This window comes from Oncorhynchus clarkii, chromosome 28 (genome assembly GCF_045791955.1).
Source record: "Oncorhynchus clarkii lewisi isolate Uvic-CL-2024 chromosome 28, UVic_Ocla_1.0, whole genome shotgun sequence".
Lineage (NCBI taxonomy): Eukaryota > Metazoa > Chordata > Actinopteri > Salmoniformes > Salmonidae > Oncorhynchus > Oncorhynchus clarkii.
In genome coordinates this window covers 21,184,259-21,204,382 of record NC_092174.1, presented here as the reverse complement: position 1 = coordinate 21,204,382, position 20,124 = coordinate 21,184,259, and the positions used below count along the sequence as shown (strand labels likewise).

General features: G+C 42.9%; 1 protein-coding gene across 1 annotated transcript in view; it reads right to left on the bottom strand.

Annotated features, from left to right (window-relative positions):
- Positions 1–13,139, bottom strand: part of LOC139387266 (patched 2) — a 29,864-nt gene extending 16,725 nt beyond the window's left edge. Inside the window, exons 1-5 of the mRNA XM_071133379.1 lie at positions 12,620–13,139; positions 10,537–10,729; positions 1,259–1,448; positions 1,089–1,158; positions 871–962 (exon numbers count right to left, since the gene is read on the bottom strand). Coding sequence (XP_070989480.1) covers positions 871–962; positions 1,089–1,158; positions 1,259–1,448; positions 10,537–10,729; positions 12,620–12,766 — 692 coding nt within the window. The 5' untranslated portion in view covers positions 12,767–13,139. The remainder of the gene's footprint in view (positions 1–870; positions 963–1,088; positions 1,159–1,258; positions 1,449–10,536; positions 10,730–12,619) is intronic.
- Positions 13,140–20,124: the final 6,985 nt, after the last annotated feature.

The following is a 20,124-nucleotide window of genomic DNA, read 5'->3' as shown; positions in this document are numbered from 1 at the left end:
CAAACTCCACTGTTCATTTCTTGTACGCTCTTTGGGGACCAAGCATAATGCCCATTTTATTTGTTGGACAACTTACAGCTCAGAGCCCGGGCGATTACCATGAGAATGCACAGTGTTACCCATTGCTGACAAAGCTGAGCCCCCCTCCAGGGCCCCCTCACTGATGGACACTCACTCGTAAACTGAAAGAATGCTTACCATTGTCTGACCCAAAGGTTCCCCTCCCCCCCTTTACCAACCCACCCAGTAGCAGCCATCTCCTCCCTCCATCTCTCCCTCCCTCCCTCTCCCTGTCCCCTTTCCATGAGGGCCTTCCCCTGCTCGGCTGGGGGACTGTGTGTGTGTGTGTGTGTGTGTGTGTGTGTGTGTGTGTGTGTGTGTGTGTGTGTGTGCGCGTGCGTGTGTGCGTGCGTGCGTGCGTGTGTGCGTGAGCGTGTGTGTGTTAGACCACTCAGAGCTACGACGACAGGAGAAGCATAGGTGACAACTGAAGTAGGCCTCTTCCTAACAACAGGGCTAACCGGCTCTTTAGTCACAGCTTGATGTTAGGTTATTACTGCCACCATTGTAGGTTATTACTGCTGCCACTGTATTGGATCCAAACTAAAGCCTCTTGTTAAGAAGAGTGTGTGAGAACCAGGAGGTCAATTGAGATTTTGTAGCCAAGCCACATTCCCTGGCCCCTGCCAAACCCAACGTATAAATAAGGTGAAAGGGGCCAAGCTAGCTGGACAGGGGCCCTAACGTAACTCTAATACTGGGATTCAAGATAGCTGATTTTTGAAAACACTAAAAAAACATTCTGTATTTCCAAGTGATATGGAAGAAAATCATTTGCACCATTTGAAGGACAAATATTCTGGAACTTACGGTAAGTATGCTGAACCCCCCTGGAGCTTTGCACCTTCCCAGAAACAGTCCAGTGGGGTAACAATCATACAGGGGAACAGCTTGTCAATCATCTGCAAAACATGGATACAGTCATCAGTTATTATCCACTATCAAAAGTACATAAAACAGATCCATAACCAAAACCATGCATGGTGATCGCAATGGACAGAAAATAATATTTCATTTTTTCAACTTACCCTTTCAATCATGACATTTTCTATGATAGGGACTCCAGATTTGTAGCATATTTTATTAAGATCCCATGATCTGAGGAGAGAAGACATGCAGAACATCAGATATGTGACCACAGACAACCCCCTTTTATTTAGTTGTAGGGTAATCCCCAGTGACCCATGGGTCTACTTACTTTCCAAACAGAGACACTTGGACCTTGCTGGCCGAGAGCGCTGCCTCCAGGTGAAGCAGCAAAGCATCCTGGGTTAGAATGTTAGTTCCTTCCTGTTTGGGGGTTTGTATGAGCATCTGCGACGTGAACACAGACTCCTCTCCTTGCTTCTCCTTGGTGTAGCGCAGCTCCCGACTCACTCGGCTACCGGCTAGAAGAGAGAAGAAGAAGAAGAGAAATGGAGAGGGGGGGATTGGGTTAAAGACTCATCTCATCTCCCACATATATAAGAGCTATTGGGTTATTTCTCTTCGTTGCGCTGCGATTTGACAAGACAAGTGACCCTCATTACCACTGCAGAGGAAGCATGATGCAAGCTAAAACGTCAATCAACAGAGCGAATGAAGCACAGAAAGGTCCACAGAGTGTACAGTTCTGGGGGCTTTGGGGATAGATATGAAGCTTTTTAAGATTCACAGTTTAATTGAATTGCAGCCTCGGTAGTGGGGAAAAAAAAGCCACTAATTAGGCTGCTTTTCTAAGTTTCATATTTCTGTCCAACCCTCCTCCGACTCCCCAAGACTTGGATTCTAAATAGCTGTGTAGTTCAAACCAGAGTCCTTGGCACAGGTCCAAAGGATACAGAGACCCACAGCAGAGAGGAGGGGGGGGGGGGGGGGGGGGGGGGGTGAAGAGACTGAGATATACAGGGAGAGAAATCTGCTGGGTATGACTATGCACAGCTCATATTATAATCACACTAGTGCAACAAGCATTGCAGACACGCAAACACACACACAAGTTCCGAGTTGGATCCCTGTATTGAAACAACTGTGGCGTGAGTATAGTGAGTGTGGTACACATATGCACTGCACATACACATGAACAAAGATCGGCCAACGCCCTTGCCCGTGTTGGTTTTGAACGGCAATTCAGACACAAGACGTCTAGCCAAGAGAAATTGGTCAAAGCTTCTCATTGGCTCCCTCTGTGAAACAGATGTGTCCTGTTAGGGAATTCCTCCTCACTGTGCCCTGGTGCCCAAACACCAAACCCCATCACTAACAACACGGCACGGAATGGCAGCACCACCATCCCTAGTTTCACAGTCTATTTCACCTGGGACCTGATCATGTAAGAAACTGACAACGGTCAAAAACACAGCATCTAGCCTACTCAGACTGTTTCAGTACAAAACGAAGGCACAACATACCATCGATTTTTTACAGCAGACTTTCCCCATACCAGAACTAACCCATCAGAGAAGGAGAGGGAGATTCTAGTAGAGAGAGAGAGAGATAAAGGTGGTAGCAGGGTTGGATGGGAGAGAACAACGAGGCAGAAATGCTGTTGATCTGGTATGCAGAGCCGGGATGAAAGCATCAAAGCCCTGAGAGGAAACTCTGGAGTCCAGCCCCGTAATTACCAGAGGCTGCCCTGAAAAGAGTGAGCAGGGTATCTGCGGCAATGCCAAGGGCACATGAAACGCACCGCTCTGGATCAGAGTGGGCCCGTCTGCCCCTCCGTGTTCCACTACATGACAATCCTGCAGAGGCTGGCTCTCACTGTAGCCACCTCGCCTCTCAACTTCTCTCCCTGGCTTTCTCTCTTCCACTCTTTCCCTCTGTCTCCCCTCTCCCTCTCTTCCTGGCACCACCTTACCCAATCCAGACGCAGCTCCTCTAATTGAGGGAGAAGAAAAAAACGATCCTCTCCCCGGCTCTCGAAGTGTAAGATTAGATTATAACTGGGTTGGAAAATCTTTCTGGGCTTTCTTCTAGCCTTCATAGCCTTCATAGTTGACTTTGTGAATTCACAGAATCAAACCACGCTTAAGAACAGACACTTTTGTTTCACTTGAGACATTCTGCCCATATTTAATACATTGGGGGCATCTACAGGAACTGATTTTCAATCTTTGGGCCTGTAATTACAGGGCTCCTGAAGTAAATTATAGCTATTTGTGTCTTGTTCCGCCCATCTGGACCACCCAACTAGAGCCCCGGCCTCGCCACTCAGTCACTGTTCTGCTCCGAGAGAGAGAGAGCTCAGCCACTCACCAGATGGAGGCTGCTCCGCTCTGCTCCTATCCGCTCGGCCTGCAACCAACAGCCCTTAAAGAGACAGTCGCCCAAATACTTCTCACCAAGCAGTCAGAAAAGTTAGAGGAAAGTGTATGGAATTTGGGGCCTGTGATTCTCTGAATATTTGACATTAAAAGTGGAGCGAAATCACATGTGAAGCATTAGGCCCAAATCATTTTTCATGAGGAGACTGTCAAAACGTAACACGTAGTTATCCTTCAACAATCCCATATTGGACGGGGAAATCAGATAACTGTAAATAATATCAACATAACATGGTAGAAGAGATCAGGGAGCTCATACTTCTTCACAAAGCCACTCAGGGTGCTGCGCTCCAAACAAAGCACCTCCATTTGTTCTCCCTCTCTTCCATTTTTCACATCAACCCCCGGAGGTGACATCCCCATACAGCCCAATTATCCACAATTATGGTCCATCTCATCTTCTAAGCATATGCAGGGACACGATCCATCAATCAACCCTTTTTATAGCGTAGGCATTTTGAAGTGAGGACTGCCTGCAATAGCCATTCCTATGCTAAAGCTAATCTCCATCCAGATGGGGTTCTCACTGCTTCTCAGTGGGACTAGGCTGGGGCTGGCCAGAGAGACAGACAGGCAATGGTAGCAGGTATGAGGGAGAAGGCCTCCCGCCCAAAGCCCGGACACAGGGCCAGGCAGGCCTATCAGGCTTGTGTGGATGTGTGTGTATGTGCGAGTGCTAGTTCCCCTCTCAGTGGGCAGTATAGAAAGTGGCATGTAATTAACCAAGGAGAAGGAGCCCCCTGCTCCTTGGTGTCAGACCACTGTTGGACCCTGTCAGCTCTAATCTCCCTCATGTCCAGCCCACCACCACCCAGCCTAGCCCAGCCCCACAGACCTCAGAAGACCACAGGAGACACCAGTACGTTGGGCCAGTAACCGAAAGGTTGCTGGATCGAATCCCCAAGCTGACGAGGTAAAGATCTGTCGTTCTGCCCCTGAGCAAGGCAGTTAACCCACTGTTCCCCGTGCGCCAAAGACGTGGATGAAGGCAGCCCCCCGCACCTCTCTGATTCAGAGGGGTTGGGTTAAATGCAGAAGACACATTTCAGTTGAATGCATTCAGTTGTACAACTGACTAGGTATCCCCCTTTCCTTCCCTTACCATACTGCAGTGGTTTCCAACCTGTCATCCAAAATGAATAACAGGTGGAGGTATTAATGGTATTATAAGCAATTTAACATTACTTTTCATAACACTGAATGTTTAGAATAATAATAGGCCTTTAATTTGTTACATTCACTGCTAAAATTGACTAAATTTTACCATCAAGATATTTTATGTTAAAATAAAACCTCAGACTCCGTGATTGTTTGGTCGTCAAGAGCTTCTGTCTGTGTATGGGATCCGTTGCCATACTGTACTGTATCAATGTATTTCCTCTCCATGTCTGCCTGTATGCTATGTTGTCTGCCTACACTGGTGCACAGGTTTAGTGATTGTAAACGTTTGCCATCAAACTCAAACAGTATCTTCCAAAAGTGTTGGTCACAGACAGCACAATGTATCCAATCAAATGTGGAAGAAGTCCCACACAAGTAGCCGAGCTATTTCTCCAGCTTGGCTCAGAGGATGTTAGGCGCCGTCACTAAAACACAACTGTTTGAAACAATTAACAAATAGGATTGAACCAGCAGCAACACCATTCACATGTTAGCTCTAGGTCCAAATCCACTCTCCATTAGCAGAGACCACCTTCAAAGTGTTGTGGGCCAGATTAGCTGGATTATGTAGCCACTGAAAGGATCCATGCTGCTTTGGAGGAAGTCCCACAAGGAAGAGACATGCTTTACCATGCTTTACCTTTAACGTAGCACAGATTATAGTACACAAAATGTACAAACTCAAATGCACACATAGCCTCGCCACTCACCCACTCCCTCACGTATACATTCACACAGAAAGTAGACTTTGCTGGACCGGTTCTGCTTAGGAACTGTCAGTCCCTCATCTTGCCCATTCCCTGCACTTCGTTATCCATTTAACATGGTTTTAAAAAGCATGCAGTATAAAACCAGAGGGATAGATTTGGCCCTGACTGGCACAGCGAAACAAGTCTTCATTGAAATCGAGCTTCAGTTCTACTGCCATTTTCTTCAATAGGCCATCCTTTACCAAGTGCTACAGCACCTCCCCATCCCAGTCCAATGTGTTACTTAGCAGATGGAGAAGCTCCTTATACAGAGAAAATCCAGGCAGGGCAGAAGAGATTGAATACAGGCTTTTGTCACTCCTCTCCTGAATTTCTTTCAGATGTTTCCCAACAAACAGGAAAAAATAAAGAGGGAACTTTCACAACAAAAGCAAATGGACCAAGACTTTTTCCCAGCAAATAAAACAATGCAGGCGTGGGGGGCTTGGCTTTCTACCTTACCTATAGAAATACAGTGTGTCTGTGCGTCCGCTTTTGAGGGGGAGAGTGTGTGAATTGGACAGGGTGGGAAAAGGACAATTTGAGGTATTCCTTCAAAAAAAAGTGAGAGGATGACAAATGAAGTTCAATTTGAGAGGGAAAACTGTAAAAATGCCATCAAAAGTAAAAGACAAAAATAATCTGCTTCAGTTACAATCTATTCAGATCTTGATACTTCTGTCAGCATTGACATACATTTCCACTGGTGTTGGCAGTTAGGCACTTGCTATTTCCATATGTATAGCCTTGCCTGTACTAATTATGCTAATCATCCCTAGTGTTGGCTGCTGTGAAAAATAGTCACATTAGGCACTCCACTGGCTGCTAATGCAGCTTAATGTGTGGTTGAAACATACATTCATCCCACGGTGAAAGGCAAACATTTTCCACATTGCTGGTCTCATTCAGCCTAGAAATGAATTTATTGAGCCCAAGCACCATTTATTTCCCCCCAAATACCAAGAAAATGTTTTTCTCCCTTCGTCTTTTTCCAGAGGGGGCAAATGGTGTAAGAGGAAAACAGGCAAACTCTACCCCAAAACGGTGACTGGTGTAACTTTATTTACAGTGGGACCAAGGAGAACAATCTCTTTTGGCATGATATAAAAAGTGTCAAAGTGCAAGAAACACAGAGAGTGTAAAGGAGATGTGTGAGACAGTGCTTTCTATAACAGAGATAGTCCTTCAGCACTCCCCAAAAATGGGCCCAGTGTCTACAGTGACGGTCAAGCAACATCAAATACAGGACACTAAACAGGTATACGGTTACATACACTGCTGTAAATGTGATGCACTGCTGTAAATGTAAAAAAGACAAGTACCATAAAATCTCATCTCTATTATATACCTTGGAATACTAAACACCACACAACATGGGAAAGCCTACACCGCTATACGAGTCACTGCTTTAACACTGTAAATATCCAAAAAGGATATTAGCACGGTGTATTAATGCAGTACACAGTGGGCGGTTAAGGGCGACTTCAGTAATGGAGGGATCTGGTGAAGTTTAGTATTCAGCTCATGTGTTTGCTCCTTGAGGAGAGGACTGAGGCTGGAGGACTGCAGATTGGTGGGAGGTGGTGGGGGGGATGAATGGAGGGAGGGAGAGGGTGGGGGGTGAAATAAACATTTTCAACTGACCCAGGTTGACTCTGGCCTTGTTTGTTCTTTCTACTGGTGAGGTCTGAGGCTCAGCAGTTGGAGTTTATTTATCTAGCTGGGGCACTGTGGCGTTCCATTCACCTCCAATAATGCCTCATAGAGCTTTCTTTCTCTTTTAGCAGGCCCTGAACTGGAAGACTGTATTTTCTGATGAATTATAGCATTTACCTTGCATTTTTGTTTAGATAACTGTTCCAAACATTGAAACGTCCACATGTTCCCCTCCGAAAGGCCTGGCTTGTGCTGCTAGGGCTCTGGAAGGTACCTACTGCTCGCCATGTGGAGTAGCTCATTCATGCTGTGTATATGTTCTTTTCCCCCATTCTACACAGTCTCTTTCTAAAACATATGGCGGCCTGGCACGTTGCAATATTTGCACAGCTTGTCTGTGTGTACATGTCTGTCAAGATCACCAAAACTGTGTCGAGAAGGATGGGTTTAGTTAATGTGGGCTAGCCTACAAGTGCATACTTGTAAACCTTTATTTCCCCATCTAAATGCACTATTCAAAACTGCGTGGTGCTCTTTGGTGGTATTAATTCTACCCACTACCAAATATCAAACCCTTTGGGAAATCTACATGACTGTTGCAATAGTAATAACGCTAGCTAAGCTTATATTACTTCCAGAAAAAACAACTCCCTACCCAGCAAATATACATTTTCTTCTTCGTCCTGCTTGAATTGGTGAAAGAAATGTGTCCTGAGAAAGAGGCCGCACTGTTGTTTTTAGGGAATGGGGAAATGTTAAAGTGTATACCCCTAAAACCTTCGCCCCTAATGCTCCCCCACCCCCACCCTCATCTGCCTGCACTTCACCTCTTTATTACCCCCCTTTCTTCCTCGAGACAATGCACTCTAGGTCACATTCTCCCCCGGTCCCACCCATGACTGCCAGGCCATTTTCCTGTGTTATTTCTTGCTCTGCATTGCTTCTGCAGTAGAAAACTTCATCAAATAAACGTCCAAAAGAAAACAACATGACTGACAAAAAAATGTCCTTAGCTGAATTTAGTGTGCTTTATCATTCTGCACTCTGCCTGTATTAGCCAACCAGTCTAATGAGTCTACCCACCTAGAGACGGAACAGTTGAACTAGTATCGGTTATAACTACATACAGTATGAACACCTTTCACAACAGGTACCTTGTTTTTAACTACTACACCTTCTCCCATATGTTTCTGACTGGCACCAACTACTGGTTTAACTACCACCAATATCCTATCAACATTCAGAACAGACAAGCTAGTCCCAGCTAAGGCTGTAGTGACACAGAGTACAGGAGGGTTTGCATCAGGTTGAGAAAACAAATATTCTCCAAAACATTATTTTCCTCAGTCCTATGGCCCAAGTGTTAGCACAATATCCTTGGCTAGGGTAGGGCAAACTAGGCTAGGGTGGGATGGGGTAAGCTAGGTAGAGTAGGGTATAGGGTAAGGTAGGGTAACGCTAGGGTAGGCGAGAGGAAACCATTAAAAAGAGCCTGGTGGTCTGACATCACACACAGCAGGTCATCTACCCTAGCTAGGTGGCAAACATGACATTTGGGTGGGGGTGGGAGACAGATATGGCCTGGGGATATATGATGGGAAGCATATGCTCCCAGGCACTCCCAGCTGGCCGAGTGTGAGCCCAGGAGGCCTCATATCAGCACCCTCATCCTTCATATGTGGTCAGAATACACCTCCGCATGTGTTGACAAGAAGACCACATAGACTTACGTTCTCCGTTGAGAAAATACTAAGCCTGCAACACCTGTTATTTTGAAAGTTTGAGGCCCAACTGTAAGCTGTTGATTTATAAAGTAGCTTTAAACATGCCTGTCTTCAAAATAAAAATATACTGCTCTGACTGCTACTAATAAAAAATGATGCTGCCTGGACACTCATCTCATCTTTTCTTAGAGAGCAATACAATTCTCTGTCCTATTAGGACATATATCTCCTCTGTTTTGTGAAAGAGTTTGTGTGCATGTGTATGTGTTTGAGAGTGAGTGAGAGGGAGAGAGAGAGAGCGATGTGTGCATGTGTTTGTGTGTGTGCGTGTGTGAGAACCAACCTCTCCTTGTTACCAAACCACTTACTCTCCATTGAGCTCTGAGCAGCTTTGTCAATGGGCTATTGGGGAAACAACGCAGGCAGAAACTTTAGAAACATGGCCACTGCCTCTTAAAGGAACAGCATTCCTTTTCAGCATTTGGGTATTTCACTCTCAGAATGACTCCATGATTAGGCACAACAAACCCTATCTAACAACTTCCTTTCAGAAGACCAACAGTTAGCTTCTTTAATGTGTATGAAATACACACCAGTACATGAACAAAATACTATGATTGTGACAAATTACACTGCAATAATTTCACATCTTGTTTGTGAGTCAGACTCCACTTAACTACAATCTGACAAGTGAATGAGTCAAATCTGAAAATCTTTGGCTTCACCAATTTTACCAAAACTCAAACACAGTGTCAGACCACAAGCATTTAATTGACAACATCTAAGCCCTTCCCAGCCAACGTTTTGGGAAGGAATAAAGGGAGTGTTTATACGCTCTTAGAAAAAAGGGTGCTATCTAGAACCCAAAAGGGTTCCTCTGCTGTCTCCATAGGAGAACCCTTTGAAGAAGCCCTTTTGGTTCCAGGTTGAACCCATTAGGTTCTAGGTAGAAACCTTTTGAGTTCCATGTAGAACCCTATCCACAAAGAGTTCTACCTGGAACCAAAAAGGGTTATCCTATGGGGTCAGCCGCAGAACCCTTTTTTTCTAAGAGTATCCTACAACTGTTGTGACTCTTTTTAGAGTGTGCAAAACAGGTGGGTAAACTTCAGCTGTATTCACTTATTTTTTGTAGGAAAGGGGGTGCCTTTATTGTTGAATGGAATCCAAGAATAGTTAAGGACCACACAGAGAGCTTAGGGGGGAGGGTCAGCACCTCAAAGATGGCTAACGATTCACACAGCCCATCTGCTCTTGGGATCAGGAGTGCGGCAAAAGCCTAGAGGGCTTAAAAGGAATTTGGCAGTGTGAAAACCAAATAAAGCTGCCCGAATATGCACCGATAACCCAGCCTGCACACAGAAAGGACGGCAAATAAAACATGGAACATGGAACCACCATGGCAAACAATACAAGGCTGATGAGAAGAACAAGAGAAGGCTTGCGTGTGCAAGGAACAACACGAGCTCCATGTGTGCAATAAAGTTGGAATTTCTGAACTACTCTCCATTCCCATTGCAAAGCAGCTTTGCCATCAGCAAACAACACACACAAAGGTGCAGAGGTTAGAATACATTAAAATAACTTTCAATACAAAAATGACTAAGTTATGGTCAAATTCAAGAAAAAACTACAAATTCATAGTATCCACCACTCAATCACGAATAACAACTAAAGAGCAGCACCCCCAAAAAAACTAGAGCAAAAATACTGACGCAACAAGTCAGTCAGACAGCACCCATACAGTTTATTGTGCCCCCCTCCAGTAGCCTGGATGGAAAAATGTCTACAACAAGTTAATTTGGGCAAAAGAATACCCCTCTCGCTCCCCTTTCCAGACAACACCTCAAACCATACCCCGAAACTGAACGCCTGACTCACCTTCCACCCATAGTTGCTCAATGTCCGTCTCAATGGCAGCAACCCGCAAACCCACAGACAAGGCACCGAACACAAGCAGTCCAATGAAAAGGACTTTTCCACAATGTCGCTGGATGTGACAGCCCAAAGAAAAGAGAAGAGCCTGGAACCTCGCCCGAATCCACAACGGGGCTTTCTGACCCACAGCCGTCCCCTAAAGAGACAGGAGGAGAGAGAAAACATTTTCATTACACATTAATAACAACATATTGCTTGCTATACATGGACTGCATGGATATGGCATAGACAAGTACAACTATTCACTAACGGAAGACGACACTGTATCTAACTGCTCCCGAGTGACGCAGTGGTCTAAGGCACTGCATCTCAGTGCTTGAGGCTTCACTACAGACACCCTGGTTCGAATCCAGGTTGTATCACAACCGGACGTGATTGGGAGTCCCATAGGGCGGCGCACAATTGGCCCAGCGTCGTCCGGGTTTGGCCGGTGTAGGCCGTCATTGTAAATAAGAATTGGTTCTCAACTGACTTGCCTTGTTAAATAAAGGTTACATAAAAATTATATAAAAGTAAGATAAACTATCAATACAGTGGTATTTCAAGTATTACTAAGAATGACCTACTAGGGCAGAGAATACTAATAAAATAGATAACCTGAGTATGATTGTGATAGCGTGGCATACTTAAGGGCATGTTCAACATTACCGTATCTCCTGTACTAGATAGATACGTGAGTGATATGTCTTCATGTCAGGTGTCCTGTAAGCAAATCATATATATGTGAATTGGATAACCTGAAGTGATGTCATATATAGATACCACGAGAATATCCGAATATAACCAGTCAGAAGATACCCTAATTTGATGGTAGGTAATTGAGGGCCCAACACCAAAGAGGGTAAAGCAATGACCAACCAGTCTTTGGTTTAGGCCCTCACAGTTGGCACAAGCCAGGTGAGTCTAACCACTCATCACCAGAGGCACGGGGGTTTGCTATGGAGTCAAAACACAAGACTTCACAGTTATGGTTACATGGGTTCAGATTTAACAACAACAAAACTGCATACTTGTCAAATGAGATATAAAGTCACCTATGCTGTTCTGGTGTAGCCTATTACACACACATACATAATACACTAATAACAACTAGGATGAAATAAGTATCTATGGTCTACTGGGGGCTATATATTTGACAACACTTTTGTGCATTTGGACTAGGACTAACATTTGTCCTATATTTAATGTTTAAATGCTCAGCCAGCTGCCCTAACAACCTCCTGGGAAAAACTATGAAACCTAATGCTGTTGGGCACTAATGCCTAGTTTTAAGTGGAAGTTGAAAGATACAAGATTGCACATATTTGAGTCAGGAGTTATGTAGCCTACTATACTTTCTTTAATAAGCTACATAGCTTCTAAAAGGCTATGCAGGGATTTGACAATAAGCAGTTCCTATATCAAAAAGCCCTACTCCTATCATTTAAGATTCAAACACTGGCTGAAGACCGTCTACTATACCCATTCAAACTTTACAAATCACCGGTCTAGTACAGACACACTGGACAGATGTTTTGGTTTCACTTGGGAGTTTTGACACATATCCAACCGTTCATGCGGTCCAGTGATGCTTTGTCAGATAAAACTTAATCAGTGAACTCCTCTAAGATCCACCGCATTTTCAAACCAACTAGCCTTAAACAAACTAGCCTACAACGGGGACCCCGAGTCTAACTTCTTACTAATAGAGTTGAACAGATCCCACACACGTAGAAATAACTATTATGGGTTGTATTGCTTCTAAAAATTAACGGAGAAAGTTATTTTCATTCAGAGTGGGATCGGGATCGAAGGTTAAAATATGTGCGTGCCAGTGATTCGTAAATGTTACAATGTAACATCGAAATATTATGTGAAAACGGCAGCATATCACTTTGTACCACATTTGGACATAAAACTCCCTAAAATATTCCTCGTTTCGAGTGTTAGTAACACTCGTTTCTTCAGAAGTACCAAAACATATCACGTATTCACAGAGATGATGAATGAAACAGCAAAGTATATTCCATTGAAAGCATTTTGTCACCTTAGAAATCTGTTTTAATGCGAAAGCAGCGTGGCAGTAACTGGGTCTCCGGAGAAGATCTGAGTTTACTCGCGGCGGAGAACGTGTATAACTTGGGGGTAAATCTCCAAAAACACCGGCCCCTGGGACTCTGGGATCCGAGGCCATAGTCCAAACAAGAAAAACAAAGCACAGAGCGAAGCGAGAAACAGTGCGAGTTCAGCAAAAGCGACAATAATCCAAGATAGAATACTAGCGCATCCACTGGGTAGAAATTAGGAGAATATATACTAGTCTTTCCTTGAGCCAAAGTCTTGCAACTCCATCCCAACATTATGTGCCCAAATCCGTATAGATCCTTGAGTCTTCATCCGTCCTGATAGCTTATAAAACAACTTTTCGAAGTAAAGTCTCGAGCAGATATTTAAGTCTGCCTCTGATCCCGTAGCAGTGACATTTGGAGAAGCTAGCCCCTCTGCAAATCGTGAAAAGGGTGGTTTGGTGGAAAAGTGATCTGGTTCTCATTGGCCAAGGAAGAGGCAAATTACTTAGCAAACATCTCCTATTATTAGCTGCTAAGCAACAGCTCACCAAAGTGGAGAGAGAGGGAGACCACCCAGGCAGCCCTTCAAATCGAGGGGAGGGGGGAGAACGAAGGGGCGTCAGAGAGAGGAACTCTTTCAATAAACTCAGCACACTGTTGCCGGCTCTGCTCTGCACATTCCCAATTGCCTTAGCTCTGTTATACGAAGCAATCACACATGCCATATATTGATACATATATATTTAATCCAGTCTGACATAAACAAAATTCTAAATTAATCCAGAGTGGTTTCTCACACAAATAAAAGGGGGAAAAAGACAGGAATAGTCGAAATTGTGTACTAAACTAGCTTTATTCATTGGCAAGAATTTCAGAAACAAACTCAGTATTATAAACTGTACTACAATCAAGGTTACGTTTAAAGTAGCTAAACATTCACACTTTCAAAGTTAATTAATTTGCTTGACTTTGCTCATTGATTGGACTAATGTATACCAATCTCACTATTTCGCAAAACAACGTAATCCCTTCATTGCGGTATCATCTGTGTAGTTGTCTTGTCTATTTATACTTAATTGCTAAGGACTTACTGACACATGTTTAATTCCACTGTGCTGTGCAGTTTGCCAAACAGCTGTGATGAGTGTGTGTGGTGTGGGTCTTTAACATTGACAGCTGTAGACCTACCAACCCTGGATTAATTAAGGCATTAAACCAGGTAGTTATTTGTTTCCTTTCTGTCACAGTCCATTGTCAAGTACTTTATTCTAACATTGTTTACCCAAGTCTCAAGGCAATATCGTTTATTATAGAGTGAACAATAGACATGTATACACCAGCTTGGTGCAGGCCTACACAAAAACAATAAACAGTATAGCTTTGTGAATCAAATACATATTGGTGCTTTACTGTATTGGTTTAATACAAGTCAGTAGGGAGTGGAAAAAAATCCATTCCCTTGTTTTCATAACCACTTTATTACAAGAAAATGTAAATAACGACAAAATGAATATGGTATCAAGCTTGCACAACAAACTGCTAAATGAAAGAAACTTGCTACTTGCATTCTGGATGTGCAACAGCAATAGTTGCCACTTTATGAAACCATGAAGGAGACTACAGCTCTATAACACTTTCATTTGGAACATCGTACAAAGACTGAGAAGACAATGGCTTCACATTAAAATAGATTAGCACACACCTACATGACTGAGATATACACTGACTTTTAGTCCACTCATCATTTGCCCGACTTACACAAACATTTCAGTGTGTGGATAACATGTAGCTAGAACACTTTCAACCCAGCCCTTCAAGATGACAATTGGACTGCGAATTTGATTTAGATTCACTTTTTTCAAATGTTTGATATTTGAGAAGCATATATGTACAATAGCAACAATATAATTTACCTACGTGCCTAGTCTAGAATACTCTGTGAGCGTGGACAGAGATGTGTGGGAAAGGACACACTCAGCCCAATATTAATGTCATATCATGGTGGCAGGCAGGGGTGGTACTAATGATCAGCTAGTTTCTCAATTTGTTGAATTGGATGAGGGGAAAAGGCAGCTGGAAATTGGAGCTAATGTGGAATGTGAGGAATTGCCCTGTGTGGCCCCTTGAAGCCTAACAAACTGAGGGAGGTCTGGTCCAAGGTCTAGAGGCCTTGGATAAATAAACCCCAGAGATGACCATGCGCTGTCCAGATATCTGCCATCACAAGGCCTCCCAACATAAACCGTTCTCTCTGGCCCATGGCCATGCCTGCATAGCCCTGGTTCTGTATGTGCAATTGCAAAGTACAGAACCACTGTCACACTCACGCATCACATGACAGCTGAGCTGTGCTGCAGTCGACCATGTGTTTATTTATCGTAAACCTAGGCGTGCTTGCATTTCTTTTTCATATGGCCCAGTGGAGACAGGCACACATTTTACTAGGTTAGAGTTCACATGAACTAACAGGGTTAAATCATTTGCAGTTGAAGTTAGCACATACAAGGTGGGAAACAATTTTGAGAAATAGTATATGCAGAGAAGTTCAAGTTTAAAACCCTAAGAAGAGCTGATTTTCTGGACACAGATTAAGCCTAGTCCTGGACTAAAAAGCAAGCTCAATGGAAATTCTCCCTGAAAATAGGTTTTTATTCCAGGATTAGGATTAAAGACATGCGCCGGAAGTTTGGCGACTACATAAAAAATAAAAAAAAACTACCACTTTGGGCTGGATATGTTAATGTGTAGTTCATACATGCATAATCTATGAGCAGAGTTACTATTTTACCTTAATTTGACATGATCCCTAGTTTGAAAATTACGTTTTTTCTGGAAGCTGTGCTGTGCCATTTTTCCTACATTTCCCCCCAAGTGGGCCAGCCCCCTAGCAATATGAGTTCTAGACAATGAGTTTCAGCCCCTCGCCATTTGAGTGACAGCTAGCAAGATGCACCAACAACAGTGAGAGAGAGAGAGAGAGAGAGAGAGAGAGAGAGAGAACAATGACGTGGTGCACATATCTGCACATATGTGACGTACTATGCAATTTTCGGGGACCACTTTTGGCTCATGAGCACTACTTATAGAACTGCTGGCTAAAAAGTATACGGAGAAGTACCGGAGAATGTCTTTAATCTGTGTATGGGAAATTGGCCCCCAATGAAGATTCTCCATTGAGTTATCTTTTTAGTCCAGGACTAGGCTTAATCTGTGTCCGTGAAACCACCCCATAAGAGTATAAATTGACACGTTGTGCCTTTTTGGTACATAATTTGAAAGTCAACAAAATAAGTAATTTTAAAGCTCTATAGATACATTATTTTACATTTTCTTAACACTAGTGCAACTAATTGTAACTTCCGTTGGCTGATGGGCTATGTGTAAATCTATTGCTGCTACTGTATGTGTGAGTACAGGACTTTGGTAGCCAAAGTAATTACAATGTTGCCCGTGGTATAAGGATATCTTATTTTCCTTTACGCATTAGATAGACTACACAAAGTGTCCACTTTAAAACAATATTTATCTAAACAGAACCCATCATCTATTACAATCACTATTAACTAAATGGATTTCTGGCTTGATTAAATCAAAAAACATATGACAGTGATAAGAGTAATAACAGTAGTATATACAGAGTATAAGAGTAATAACAGTAGTATATACAGTAGTATATTTACACACAGTAATAAGCACACAACACAAATATACATGTGTTCAATCCATTGAGGGACCTATTTACTCTTAAATCACCTTATTTTAAGTGATGTTTACTTCTACCATTGGCCTACTGTTTGGAGCAACAAAAAGACAAACTAAACCAGTATTCCGTGAGTGCAGGTTTAATGAATGTTTACAAAAGGCTTTCATAAATATTCGTAAGCCAAAAAGTGCATTGTAACAGAATGACGTGTACAGATCAGTATTGTAAGGGTTCTGTCAGTCTATGAAAGAAGAGACCTGCCATACAGCCAGAGATAAGATTCATTATGATAATGTATTTCTTTCCCCCTTTGTCATTGTAGTGAATGGTTTCTTTAAAGAAAAAAACAACACTTTTCTGTCCATCTTTGTTTGTGTTTCTCTAACAAAGGTATTGTCAGACTTTAGCATGTGGCAACTAAGGCAGAATCAGACTTTGCTTGTTTATGGGGCTCTCATCAACTTATCACTTATGAATCTGAGAACCATTATGTGACTATATTGTGAGATGGGTTGAACTGAGACAAAGCAAGGAAAACAGACTATAGATCAAATGCTTTGACATGTGTTGTCAGTGCACTGTGACATATCTTTGCATCATGATCCATTGAAACATAAATCAAATAAAGTTTTATTGGCCGCGTACATATTTTGCAGATGTTATCGCAGACAAAATGCTTGTGTTTCTAGCTCCAACAGTGCAGTAATACCTAACAATACACACAAATCCCCAACATTTTAAGAAAATAATGAAAAAATATCAAGACAACCAATGTCAAGAGTCTGGAATATAAATATATATGTATACGAGGGTGTGTATAGACATAGACATTATGAACAGTATAGGAATAAAAAAGGTATGTACAGCAGTAGTTATATAGTATGAGCCTTGGTATTTGGTATTTGATTAGGATCCCCATTAGCTGTTGCAAAAGCAGCTACTCTTTCTGGGGTCCACACAAAATATGAAACATAATACAGAATGACATTATACAGAATATCAATAGACAAGAACAGCTCAAGGACTACATACATTTAGTACAATAGAAAACAGTATACACTGAGTGTATAAAATATTAAGAACAGCTGATATTTTCCATGACAGACTGACTAGGTGAATCCAGGTGAAAGCTATGATCCCTTATTGATGTCACTTGTTAAATCCACTTCATTCATTGTGGCTGAAGGTGAGGAGACAGGTTAAAGAAGGATTTTTAAGCCTTGAGACATGGATTGTGTATGTGTGCCATTCAGAGGGTGAATGGGCAAGAAAAAAGATTTGAGTACCTTTAAACGGATTATGGTAGTAGGTGCCAGGCGCACCGGTTTGTGACAAGAACTGCAACACTGCTGGGTTTTTCATGCTCAAAAGTGTCCTGTGTGTATCAAGAATGGTCCACCACCCAAAGGACATCCAAGCAACTTGACACAACTGTGGGAAGCATTGGAGTCAACATGGGCAACTAATTGACTAATTGAGGCTGTTTTGAGGGCAACTCAATATTAGGAAAGTGTTCTTAATGTTTTGTACACTCAGTGTATGAAGTGGGTAAAACAGTAAGTTAACATTAAAGTGACCAGTGTTGAATGACTGTACATAGGGCAGCAGTCTCTAAGGTACAGGTTTGAGTACTGGGTGGTAGCTGGCTACTAACACTGACAAAAGTTCAGGGCTGGTACATTCAAGCAAAGAACATATATCATCTAACACCAGACAGTAACAGTTAAGTAACTCAGAAGACCTTTGCATCCATAAAAGAAAACAACATATCACACCAGGGAATGCATTTGATCTGGTAGCATTAAATTAAAATAGTAATTTACAAAAACAGAGAATGATCCAGACTAGCTGTCTGTCTGACTCAATTGAAGACATTAGCTGGTGACAAAAGCTGTGCACTGTGGTGTTGATATTGATCAAACCTACTGCCTTGTTTAGTAGCTCGTTGAAAGCCACGGTGGTGTACTACTGAGATATCTGAGTAGGTGTGCCTCACATGTTCCTATAGTTTATTATCCCCTAGATGAATCTCTTACTTCCTCCACACACAGCCTTTGTAAAAGTAGCATATGCAAGTGTTCTTTCTGATGAGTTGCTTAAAGATACTGTGTGTGTGTGTGTGTGTGTCTGTGCGTTGGCGGTGGGCGTGGGGCTGGAGGGAGGCGTGGGGGACGCAGCAGTGTCTTAAATGATAGTGCAGCAAAAAGGGAGGAAATTGGTTTGTGCCTCAAGAACACAGAAGACAAACAGAGGAAGTGTTCTGTTGATGTGTAGGGGTCAGCCACAAACACGCAGGTTTTTGCCACTTGGGTGGCCTAACCAGTCTCTCACCCTCCAACACGCTCAGCCCTCCAGCCCCAAAACCACCCACCTACCTTGCACCCACCCTCAAAGTCCCAAACTCCACCCCACCACACACTCCTCCCTTTGAGCAGAGCGGGTGACGGCCTCTTTTGCTCAAGGCTCTGAAACTTCTCTCCCCTAGCTGTCATTTGGTTTAATTGTATTTTCTTAGGATCCTCATTAGCCAATGCCAATGGTGACAGTTACTCATATCAAAAAATACATTACAGACAACAGACTTTACAATTTACATACAGCACATTTAAAAACATTAACATGTAGTGTGCGTGTGTGAGTATGCAGCTTTCAGTTACACGTCAATATATACACACAAAAAGTAGGTCACATGGGGGAGAGGCATTGGGCCATGAGGTGTTGCCTCACGTTGTTTTTTAACCAGGTTTGCTGTTAATTTGCGCTTTATGAGTTGGAAGGCAGTTCCATGCAATCAGTGGTCAGTGTGACCACCACCCAGTAAGCCAGGGCAGGGTACTGCTCCACCAGAGCAGGCGGTAGGTGCGTCCCCAATGTACTACTAAATAGGGAATAGGGTTCCATGTGGGATACATCCTCTTGGACCAGCTCCTGGGCAGTATTTATATCACTGTCTATATCATGTATTCATGATTTATGCCACCATGGGCTTCGCAAGTACCACTGCACTTACACTACTTACAGTAACTGCCAAAGGCACATTGAACCACTGCCTGCCTGTTAACATTAGCATCTTCATTTGGATGAGAGAGCCTGCCAACATTCACACTATGCAGCTGAGCTGACACAGAGGTATGAAGAGGTGTGGAGAGAGGGAATCAACAAAAAACAATTACAGCTGTAGATCTAGTAAACATATAACATGGACATTTGATTATCACTTCAAAAAAGTCCCCCAATTCTGTTGAACGACCACTCTGATCAATTTCAACCTTTATAGTCTGTCCATGGTGGTAGGGCCTGTTATATCATAGTAACAAATAGCCCTATGGAGACTAACTCAGCCTGGGCCTGCAGACTAACCCAGATCTACCTAGAGACAGCTGATATATGATATGTTGGATGACATCTGATCCCGAACCCTGGAAAACACAAGCATCTGTCACATTTGGCCCAGAGGGGTGGGGACTGACGCTGAACACAGCGCTGGATAGCCCCTAACCAAACCAGCACAGCCACAGGGACTCAGAGTAGGCTGCTGTATAAATATACAAACCTGGCTTTCCAAAACAACCCATGCCAGATCTCATAAACTTGACTTGATGCTCAGGTCAGAGGCTGCTCAAAGGGTTAAAGTTTAAAGCAGGAAGAAAAATAATCCAAATCAAAATGTTTTGTGATAATTATATTGTTTGCATGGCACTTTTGATCTTTATCTTATGAATAACCATTTATTTATTTATGTCTTTAAATGGCCACAAAACAGGGGTCTTTAAGATTGTG